The sequence below is a fragment of the Halichoerus grypus genome, chromosome 12 (assembly GCF_964656455.1).
Source record: "Halichoerus grypus chromosome 12, mHalGry1.hap1.1, whole genome shotgun sequence".
Lineage (NCBI taxonomy): Eukaryota > Metazoa > Chordata > Mammalia > Carnivora > Phocidae > Halichoerus > Halichoerus grypus.
In genome coordinates this window covers 39,457,634-39,469,731 of record NC_135723.1, presented here as the reverse complement: position 1 = coordinate 39,469,731, position 12,098 = coordinate 39,457,634, and the positions used below count along the sequence as shown (strand labels likewise).

The 12,098-nt window shown below is 37.3% G+C and overlaps 1 protein-coding gene across 6 annotated transcripts in view; it reads right to left on the bottom strand.

The window, feature by feature from the left end:
- Positions 1 to 12,098, bottom strand: part of DYNC1I1 (dynein cytoplasmic 1 intermediate chain 1) — a 308,167-nt gene that overhangs the window by 261,813 nt on the left and 34,256 nt on the right. For 4 of the 6 annotated variants that reach the window (XM_078059283.1, XM_078059279.1, XM_078059280.1 and 1 more), the window contains exons 3-4: positions 7,337 to 7,451; positions 4,471 to 4,612 (exon numbers count right to left, since the gene is read on the bottom strand). In XM_078059283.1, coding sequence (XP_077915409.1) covers positions 4,471 to 4,612; positions 7,337 to 7,451 — 257 coding nt within the window. The remainder of the gene's footprint in view (positions 1 to 4,470; positions 4,613 to 7,336; positions 7,452 to 12,098) is intronic. The other 2 variants (XM_078059284.1, XM_078059282.1) reach the window with 1 other exon arrangement.

Sequence of the window (12,098 nt, the reverse complement as noted above, 5' to 3'; positions counted from 1 at the left end):
CTCATCCCCCATGCTCCTTCTCACCACAGACAAACATCAGTAACCTCCCCTTCTGACTATTTTGTTAAAGATGTTACAGGATGGGTGCTCCTATTGTAATAGTAGATTGTACAATATGTTATCAAATTAACACATGCTTTATTTTTTAAATCATTTTGAAAATTTTCTTCCTTGAATCAGGTTTGGGACAGGGTGTTGCCTCCACACTGGTGGCCTGGAGAACTTTATGTGGTCAACACACTTCCCCAGAATTGTGTAGGCTGGGACAGCCTACAATTTAGCTTTATCACTGAGAAGCCTAAGGCAATCTTGGCTAAACATGGGAAGGGCCCTAGTGCAAAGCCCTCGGTGAGCCATTCATGGGAATGAGAAGAATAAATGTGGGCAAATGATTATTATCACCTAGATAATCGTTTCTGGTGGAATATATGAAGGTTAGGCATTAAGAGTTGGGCAACCCAGAAAGTGGTCTCCAGGGACACGGACCACAATCTGTCCTTGGCCTTGTCATGTTCAACATTTTCACATAATTACTTGAAGATAGAGCATTATCAAACTTGAAAATGACACCAGCATATTTTATGAGAGAATCTAAAAAAGATCTCTTTCCATTGGAAAAATGTGACTAATAAATTGTGAAAAAAAAAACAACAATAAGAGCTAAAACTCACATATACTAATATACCCCAGACTCTTTTCTAAGTGTGTTACAGATATTAATTTATTTAATCCTAATAATAATCTTTTGGGGTAAGTCATGTATATCACTTATATCAATTGTTGTCAGAGATCATGTAGGGTAGTGATATAGATTGTGAAAATTTCTATCAGTCTGTCTAGGTTAAAACCTAGCACTGTAGCTATATTCTGTGTGAACTTCAAAAATTACTCATTTTCTCTGTACCACAGTGTCCTCATCTGTAAAAACTAGGATAATAATTGATTCATTCAACCAACATTTATCAAAAACTCACTATATGGATACAATCTCAAATATCACTTACTCCCTGACCTCAAGAAACCTGCCATTTCCTGAGGAAGAGAGACATGTATTCAACTAAACATAAGTCATTCTTCTTTAAAGGCTAACCAGCAGTGTTAAACGCTTCACTCTTGTGTATAAGAGATGTAGGCTGTTGGTCTCAGATTAGTATTTCTAATCATTTTGAGAAAAAAATATTTTTATTCTTAATATTTTTAAAAGTTTTAAAATATGGGAATAGGTGTTTAAATTTCTCAAGTATCATTTAACTATATACTACAATGATCACTTTTCCTACTTGGACCTTTTTTATATGCTGAATTACAGTAACACCTTTTCCTATACTAAAATATCCTTGAATTTTTTAATCAATCCTAATTAATCATAGCATAGTACCTTCTTAATATTGTGTTGGATTTCAGTTGCATATAGTATATTCAGAATTTTTAAATCTATGTTTATAAGTAAAACTAGGCTTTCAAATGTTTTATTAATAAAATTGATTTTTTTATATCTAATTAACTGAGCAATGATTAATTGCTTCTACCAAAATTAAGAGAAAGAGAAAAATGCCACAAATGTAAGTTGTAAATGAGAAGCAGGCGATAACAACAGAAGCAGAAATTACAAAACAAATTGTGACCCTTTAAGTTAAAATTAAATCACACTAGTATAATTGAAAAATGATTACATAGTTCTACTTTCTATTCACTTACTTTAAAACATTAACTCAACTGCTCTTAAAAATCAATAAAAGGAATTTTTGTTGTACTTGATTTTGTTAAAGCCCTGTTTTAATCTTTTTAGTATAACAGGGTATATTAAGTGTGCCAATTTGCAAATTAACCACCCACGGGGGTCGCATAGGAAATGTTTGTCTATTCTGGCTCTGTAAAGAAAATTTCACTTTTGGTTTGAGATTCTAGCACATGGATGACAGAATGTATGTGCACCTTTTCGTAGGACCAGATGTGTTCACTTGATTTCTGAGTTATCTTCTGAAAGATTTTCCACTTTTCAAAGAGCCCAAATTCCACACACATTGGCAAATTTGTGACTACAGAACTGTACTCTCAGGATTTACCAAGCTCTTTTCCCAGTCTCATGTTTTATGAAGTGTTAAAGTTAATAGTAATTGTTTTCAAAGATGTTTCTTCTACAGAAAAAGATATTTCAAGTGGAATTTTAAAAGCTGAAGTATAATGTTCTTCTGAAATTTAACTCTCACATCTATTTATGGAAGCAAAAACATAAATTTACATGGCATTTTCCTTAGTCCAAAATAAGAGCAAGATTTACTTAGCTATTCCTAATGTCTTCTCCTGAGGCAACTTGGTGCTCAGTTTTTCTGAGAATCATTAATTCTCCAATACCATTTTTCTTGCATTCCTATGAAACGTGTGCTCAACAAGGGATTTGGTCATTGGCTTCCTGTTGCCCTTGCCAGAACATTCCTATCAAGAATTGAAGTGCGTTGGAATTTGTGATTCACCTCTTCCAAAGTGATTCATTAAGTTAAAAAAAAAATCATATAAGTGGGCAAAGAAATGAAGAGTGATGTTCTGGAGAAGAAATATTTGCTGCTGTCCCCAGAGAGCTAACAGCATAGGTCAGCTTTCTCTAGAAAGTTTTCAAAAGGGCTCATCAACTGTGAGGTCAGTAATAGAATTTAATGCTGCCAACTGCACCCCTTAAAGTGAAGCATTCATGACACAACACCATTGTTGTATAGAAACAGGCAAATATATTACCTTAATGATAGGCCAGTGGACCCCCTACGGAATGTAATTATATTGTGTCAGCTCTTGTACAAATGTTAGATCTTACATAACCGTGTTGTTACTTTTTTTCCTCCCCTCGAAGACCTTTTGATGTGTTCAAAGCAAAAGATGAGAGAAGACATGTGCTGCCCCCAAATCAGAAAGGCGATTTGCTAAAATAAACCAGCCTGGTGCCCTCAAAAACCTCTACTTCCATTCTTCCTACATTGAAAGCAGCGTCCACTGGTTTCCAAGTGCCCTATTAAAAGAAAATACTCAATTCTGAAACATGCCAACATGAGTGAGACAATTCCAGTCTTACTTACATGTTGGTTTCAGAAAGAAAAAAAGAAACACACAGACACACACACACAGACACACACACCACTAACACCCTACAGCTCAGGCTAATACTATTCTGATTTCCGTCTTTTTCTCTACCAAAATTTCCTAGGCCTATATGGACACAATGTACTTTCAAAAGATAATGCTTATGATGATAATGTGTTAAATGGAAAAAGAAAAATGCAAAATTTTATACCTCTCATCCAGTAACATACATAGTAACAAGAAATGTACACAGGTGCACAAGGATTGAAAGGTATATAGACAAGGCAAAGGCTGATTTGTTAGAACAGTAGTATAGTGGATGATTGTTTCTTCTTTCATTTGAAGTTTTAGTATTTTATGATTTATTTTTTAATTAAGAGTCAAAGACCGAGGTCACAAATTGCCAGCCCACAGGCGAAATCTGGCCCACAGCTACTTTAACAAAGCCATTAACATTTAACATTCAGGAGGCTGTTGCATAAATACTTGAATTTTTAGCTTCTCAAGAAAAACTGAAAGGTGTGGAAAAATTGGGTCCACATTCCCACATGAGCTCAACCAGCCTGAGCTGTGAGGAGACCATCTGGCCTTTATAGAAAGGCGCTTCCTAACCAGTTGCCACAGGATCCCACACCCCGCTCATTTATATCACCTGCCTATGTACACCAGCATGTGGGAATCCTTCCGAAGGCGACCGGATTAAGGAAGTTACCGTGACTCTATGCATATTAATGAGACTTCTCTTTCCCCTCTTCACATCTTTACCTTTTGGATACCCCTTCAGTGGTCAAATTAGAAAATGTCTATATATCCACTTTCAGAAGTTTCATAATCCTTTGAGTATATATAGTGTAATAAAAATTTGGCAGTTGACTCACAAAACAGAACAGTCAACCCTGATGATCATAAAAATTAGTAATGATAATAAAAACACTTTGGGGACCAAGTTCTCAAATTAGTCAACTCTATTAAGCCAATAAACAACATGCTTAAAAAATTAAATTTAGGGTTAGAACATCTCAGTGCTCTCTTCACAAAAATTCCCATGGAAACCAAAACCAAAGTAGAATAATGAGAAGCTGGATATATATTCCATTTGCCTTTGGTCCTTCTCTTTTTTTTTAAGCCAAAGCTAATGGATGTGTTTCTGTTTGTCAAACAAGACACATGGTGCTCAATTAGCACAAGGAAGCATAGAAGTTTATCATTTCTAGTTCAAAATAATTTCTATGCCACTAAAATAGCAAGCCACCATCAACTTAAACATAAACTGGCTGAGTATACCTGCAGATGCATGGACACTTAACAGCTCACCACAGAGTGGCATTGGTTTCTTAGGTCTCTGTTTTCTAATATTATTGACATCCACTGTGGCCTTTGTAAAGGGACATTTCTTACCTTGTTAGTGGTCCCAGGTCTCCTGAGTCTTGGCTTCCAGCTTCACTAGGAGTGCTCACTGATTTCGAGGAGGGAGACATAGGGGTTGGGACTAAATAATGAAAATAACAGGTATCCCATGTTAAAAAATGCAGCGACTGCACTGGAGAAGAGCAGTGTCAGACAGATCAAAACAAATGGGCCCAAATTAAAGTGGTTGTATGGCCAGGAGAGATTAAGATGGGATAAAGAAAAAAAAAAAAAAGGAAAGAAAAGGAAGAAAGTCAAGTGAATTTTTCATATTTTAGAAATTAAAATTTGAAATGAATTTAGACAAAATTATCTTAGGGATTCTAAGGCCATGTCCATCTTAACAAAGTGAAATGGAGAATCAAAACAGCTATCCAGATATTTCAAGTTAAATATCCCTCTAGGGTGAACTATCTGGACAATTCCAATTCTCCACTTTATTTTGTTAGCATAGATGTGACCTATTAAAAAATAAAATGGGTGTCTATAAAACTTTGAAAGATTATGAAATAAGTAATTCTGAGTAATTTTAAATGGCCAAGGAGAGTCAGTCAAGGCTGCTGTATGTCTGCATTGGAGGGTAATCCATTCTCCATGGAATACAAACTGCACTGTCTCTGAGAGACTAAGTGACAAATACAGAAAGGCTAAATGGTGAACCTAGTAATTTAAAAATCTCTTTTGAAACAAAGGAAAATGCCAGGCTGCTTTATTTTTACATTTAATTAATAGTTTCATCCCATTGTATTGTTTACTGGGTTTGGAACTTGTTTTCCTTTGCCTCCGGCAGCCCTGGAAGGCACAGGCTCCGGCACTTAAGTAAACTGCCGTTCCAAAGACAGGAGAGGGAAGCTCAAAGAGGGAGGTGAGGGCAAGCTGACCATGTGAGAGCAGGGATAATAAAAGAAAAAAGCTAAAGCAAATGCAAATGTATTTTCCTTTTCTCTACCCTTCAGGTACAAGCCAAATGTCCTTCAGATAGAAGCTGTACCGAATAGCCAAGATGGCTTCAGGCCAGATGAATTCAATGGGTTCTCAGTATCACACATGCCAAAGAAGCCATATGGGCGGAGAGGAACTTCAATACATAAGTGTGGACTCCCATTTGGTTTCAATCATGTGCAATTTCCTTTTATTTAATAGAGTAAAGGGTTTAACTATTTTGTCGAAATCCTAGAACACAATGGCGGATCTGTCAAGAAACTAGGAATTTCATGTGGTCCCACAATTAATTCACTGATTACCTGCTGCAAGAAGTCAGAGGGTAAGTTGGAGAGATGGATGAAAATTGAAAATGGGCTCTACTCTGGCCAGGTGCCCTGGCAAGAATGCAGGGGTAGCTCAGAATTTGGTCATGGTGGTCATGGTTTAGAAATATGTAACTGTTTCGTTCTGAAAGTTTAATTGCTGGCTTTATGTAGAAGAGAGGAAAACAGAACATACTACTCTGGTGTTTGACCAGTGTTCACACTGCAACAGAATTTCAAAGGCTATTTTGAGGCAAAACTATAATGGATTATTGCAAAGTGTCTAAATTATGCCACAGGTCAACTAAGTATTAAAAAGTCTATCAGCTCCTCAAAGAAGGTCCATCAGTCAAATATCCCACAGGTTACATCTTCCACACCATAAAGAAGCTAAACAGATTAATCAACATCCTATAGGGGCTTCTTCTATCATTGTGAGACATATGATTTTACCTAATACAAACTGAGGTTTAGTATAAAATGCTTTTTTATGGTGGTTTAGGGGTGTGTGTGTATATATTAAATTATATCCAGCAATACTTAATAATTCATAGGTTTATTATATATTGCTTTTTAAAATTTATATTAATAAAATACTTGTCATTTTGTCATACATGGGATAACTTTTATTCTTAGTTTAAGTAACTATGGAAATAAATGAAAATTTATTTTAATATAAAAGCCAATGATGGGATTCGAAGAAAACAAACCATTTTGAAATGGAGACCTGATACTGCATTGTTTTATATGCATTATTTTTAAAGTTTCTTTCCTTCTTTCTTTCTTTCTTTTTTTTTTTTTACTATATTGGGTATCGTGTAGTTTTACAGACACCCTAGGATTACCCTGAAATGTATGGAAAGCAAATGGAGAAAGAAAAATAAAATAAATTATCACATGAGAGATATATAGGTAAGTGACAGAATAAACACATGTAGAGGTTTACCTCTAACACAAATGAAACAAATAGTTCAATATCCAAACCCTAGTGACAAAATGAGATCATGGACAATTAACTACGCATGAATGAGCTGCTGGAGGAGGGGTGTTGTAGTGAGAATGCCAATTAGCAGTGAAACCAAGTTCTACAATAGAGTCAAATAAATTTAAACTTGTTAAGTAGCTGCTAATCTGTCACTATTTTCAGTTTTCCTTCACATTTCCCACTGAGCTTTCTATTTTTATGATGGCATCACTCTATGCCTGTGGTGGTTATGAAATTCATAACCAGATTCACAGTATTTAGGTTGGCAGAGAGACGTTGGGATTCAGTCATGAAAATGAAGAACAATTTAAGGAAAAAAAACTCCAAGATTTCTTGTATTTACCATGTGGCAACTCATCTAACAAGTATAAAATAATCGACTAGTCCACAGTAGATAAGGTTGACCATATAATCAGTCAATAAGCAGCAAATTGCTACCAGCTCTACAAACTGTCTCCCCATCTCCTTCCAGCCCCCTCAAATCAAAAAATAAATACATCTGAACCATAAGCCACAGAATTTCCTTAAAAATAAAAATAAAAGTGACATAAAAGAATAGTAAACGCTGGACATGGTATATCCCATGCAAGACAAATTTAAGAAAACAGTAACACTGTTTAAGTACCTAGAGGGGGCTCCGGCGATATACCAATGCTTTGCAAAAGAGCCTCTGTCTCTCTGCGTTTGCGATCCAGGTCAGAGTCGTCCTGAACAGGCTCTTTCTTTTGCTGCATATCAGCCTAAAAAGAGTAGATGCCAGAAAGAAAAGTTAACAGAACTAAATGTATGCCTTTCCTGGTTCAAACTGAAAATGGTAAATGCATGTGTGAAGACCAAACAAAAGCCCTAAATAGACATAATCATGTGTATGAAGGATGAAAAAACACTGTAAATCCTCCATTTAATAATTGCTAACCCAGTAATTTCTCTTTTGGTTGGAGGTTTTTTTTTTTTCCCCTGCCTCTGTCACATGGTATGAAAGCTTCTCTCACCCGGTTTTAAAATAAATCATCAGGGCTAAATATTTCTGACTGGGATGTGGATTTTTAAGAAAATTCTCTTTGTTTTTTTTCAACATCGTTGTCCCTTCTGGGAAGACATACTATCAGTTCTTGATGAGTGTATGTTTGTAATATTCACACCCCATGTTAGAATTACGCAAAGAATTATTGGGATCTGGCTAAAAAATAAAATTAGTTATGAAATCTGTAACTGTAAAATATACTCTTTGTATCAGCAATCTAAGTTTGCCATGGTTTAAAATAAATCAGGCTATAATGTTTATTAAGGCATGTGAGCAATATTGATATGTGTTACTGAAGTCCCAGTTTCATAGGTTTCCATTAAACATATTAACTCAAAGGAGAAAATTATCATTTAGAAAAATATAGAACAAAAAATCATTTAGAAGAAGTTTCTTTCCCAAATCCTGTCAAAAAACAAAACAAACAAACAAACAACAAAAAAAACCAAACACCTCCTGGGTAAGCTTCTCATGGACAGATCCTATGCCTCATTCGTGGTTTTTACAGAATAGTGATGTCAAAATACAAGCTAAAGAATGTCAGTGGTGGGATTCTGGGCTCATTAAACACTCAGGTCTCTTTTCTTTTTCCTAACACAGTTAACTACTTAAGACAAGGCATTTGTCCCACATCTGAAACATGGTAACATCGTATTTGATGTGCAGCTACCTCGGGACAAAGCTGTGTGAGTTTACAAAAGTGAAGCTGTCTTAAAGCTTATCAAAAACCTATAATCCAGTTACCAGACACACCTTCCTCCCCAAGTTAGATACCCTAACAGGTATATTATCTGCTTCAAGGGTGCAGAGTACATTTCAAAGCACCAAAGCGTAATTTACGTTGTGACATCTAAAGTAGAAAAATTTCATGGAACTTTTGCTTTATTCCCAGATGATAACCTACACACTGATCATAAGCAAAATGCATCTTTGCACGTAGTACTGGGCTTGACACTTCTGTTATTATTCGACTCAGGCTTAGAACACTCTCATATTTTTGAAGTCTATCTGCCATTAGAGGGGAAAACTGCCATTATGGGAGCAGATGAGTGTGAATGAGAGCACTAGAGGATTTCAGGCATATCTCACGGAACCCAAAATTCTGGAATGGCAGTTTCATCTTTATCTGTGAAGATGGCAAAGTTCACATTGTTTTCCAATGTTAACATTTAAACTACTGACGCAAGTTCCAAAGTGTATGCATACAACAGAGGCCAAGACAGAACTACGATGAGGAAAAGGACCTTGCAGGGTGAGGATCTAAATCAATATTCACAGATCACAGAGTTGAAAGAAGGATGGAGGAAATCCAAGGAAAGGGAATTACCATCGAAGCTACTGAAATATAAATGGAAAAACTAAGATAAGCAAAATCCGTCTTAGGAAGCCAGTAAGAAACAAGATGGTTTCACAGTGAAGAGTTTAGCCCTAACTGGACTCCCAGCTTTACCGAGGGCAGATACGTGTTCTATTCTGCTCAGCACTATATCCTCACATCTAGATCCCGGCCTGACACGTTAGATGCTCAATAAAAAAACGTATTGAATAAATGAACTAATATCTGTCTTAGGTCATTGTTATTCTATGACTATGGAATTTCAGAATTATACATCCCTCAGGCCAATTTCTACCAACTGCACACCAGTCAGCAAGCCCCTTTACAGCACCACTGTTAGAGGGAGTCCTCTAAACTTCCAGTCACCCAGTGCTCATAACAAAGCCATTTCTATATCCTAGCAACAAAAAGATTCATAACCTTGCCTCATTCTTTCAACAAAAATGTAGTAAAGGACAATAGAGTGCCAGGGGTAATGAAACTGAGAGGTTCTAATGGAGCTTAAATAGAGCAAACAGAACAAGATTTGCCTTGTCCTTTCCTTTCCAATAAACATAGGACATATTATCTCTAACTTTCTGTCATGTATAACCTAGGCAGAGAAGCACAGAATTTTTTTTTAATGTATTCTAACTAATCATTAAGCACTCAAGAAACACACAAGAGGGTAATTCACACGTCAACATGCACAACCATGTTGCATACGCGGCAGTAACAGTACATCTGAACTCCACCTCCAAAATTTCACTCCTTTTCTTGTAACGTACCTCTACAACTCATTCTCTACCTTCCACCTTCCTTAATTCTTAAGGAAAGAGGCACTATAATGACAAATATGAATAAGGTTAAGTGTCCACCTAGATGTAACAGAAGCTTAAGCAAGCTATCAGCACTCAAAGATGACCATGAAAAATGCAAAATTAGGTAACTGGGGCTTACTGGAAATTAGGGCAATTCCTATCTGTTACCAATTAGCACCTTAAACTAAATAAAGTGTTACTTTATCCAAGGCAGTTAGCTATACCAAGTGCACTAGTCATGAAAGTTTTGATTTTCCCCATGTAATTACTACAGAATCCTAATCTATTTTAAAGACCCAACAGGAGTGATTTTGCAGTGCTAGCAATTAAAAAATGTGCTAGGTGTCTTTCCCAGCAAATGATATTTCTTTTTGTGAAGAGTAATCACAGCTGAGACCCAGAGAGGAAAATCAAAGAAAGAAAATTTGTCAGCTGAGAATTGTCAGTCAGTTTTTCAAAGACAGCTCCATAGATGCTAGAGGAACAAGGGAGGATAGGCCAGGAAACCTCTGTCTGTCCTACCTTACAGCAATTCAGCAGAAGGGCAAGGACAGGACGAAACTTCAGGGTGGCCCCATTAAGCACACCTCATGGCATTAAAGCCAATTTTTCCTGAAATTGACTCTGAATCTTAAATAGTAGCCACTATATTTATTTTAAAATCAGATTTCATCCATAATACCACAACCAAGAAAGCAGTTGACATCCAAAGAAGCAGAGAGTGGTAATTTTATATATGTACAGTTTTCTAGATTCTGTGGAGATAATCAACCTGGTGGGCCTAATTCACACCAGTTTTCACTCATGGTAAAAACAGTCACTCAGATTAGCATTAAAGAGCATTTTGGTCCCTTTCTATTCTAAATTTGCTTTATTTAAATTACAAGCCTAAATAGAGTTAAAAGTCAAACCTATAAGATTAAGGCTATTTCTAACTCTCTACAAACACCACAAAAACTAGGAAATCTTAAACTCAGGAGTCAGTGACAGGTGACTGGAGCATCCCATAGACTCGAGATCAGAATTTCCAAGGATATCTGCAGGAAAGAATTCCAGATGTTTGGAAAGGGTGTCTGTGAGCAGCATCCCAGACTAGTGATAATTAGTTTGTGTGTTCATTCATGCACTCACCCTATAATCCTTTATTGAAGTCCTACTACGTGGCCCAATCTGTGCTAGACATTGACTCAATGAAAAACACCAGCCCTGTTCTCAAAAGCCTGCACTCTATTGGGAGAAAAAGACAAGGGAAGATGCAAATATAATGCTCTGTGCTAAATGGTTTGATAAGGTCAAGGATAGGGGCAGTATTAACTAGTCATGGATGGGGGGCGGGGGGGTTAACAGAGAAGGCTTTCTGGAGGAAGTGACATTTGAGGTGAGAACGGAAAGACATGTAGTTAACAGCCAGGTGAAGAACAACAGGGAGAAGTAGGAGAATGGTACAAGCAGAGGAGAATATTCACAAACTCTCTGTCAAGAGAGAGTGTGGCCCATAGGTGATATGTACATAGCTGAGACTGGCCAGAATGTGGATTTAGGGAGAAAGGAGGTGGGGGAGGAAAGAGAATGCTGTCATGTCTGTCCAGGATCCGATGACGACTACAAGTTGGAGAAGGGGTAATAAAAGAATGACCCCAGGGGCCCTGGGTGGCTCAGATGGTTAAGCGTCTGCCTTCGGCTCAGGTCATGATCCCAGGGTCCTGGAATCGAGCCCCACATCGGGCTCCTGGCTCAGCGGGGAGTCTGCTTCTCCCTCTCCCTCTGCCTCTCTCACTGCTCATGCTCTCTCTCTCTCTCTCTGTATCTCTGTGTGTCTCAGATGAATAAATAAAATCTTAAAAAAAAAAAAAAAAAAAGAATGACCCCAGGGGGCGCCTGGGTGGCTCAGTTGTTAAGCGTCTGCCTTCGGCTCAGGTCGTGATCCCAGGGTCCTGGGATCGAGCCCCACACATCGGGCTCTCTGCTCAGCGGCAAGCCTGCTTCTCCCTCTCCCGCTCCCCCTGCTTGTGTTCCCTCTCTTGTTGTGTCTCTCTCTGTTGAATGAATAAATAAAATCTTTAAAAAAAAAAAAAAAAAAAAAAGAATGACCCCAGGCTTCTGTTTGGGACCATGGGGTGAAGAGGGGATCCTTGCTGAGCCTGAAGGGGGCTACTTCTAAGACTTAGACTTCTGGGGCCCAGTCTTTTCATTTGGGGAAAAAAAAAAAAAGATCAGAATAAATTAC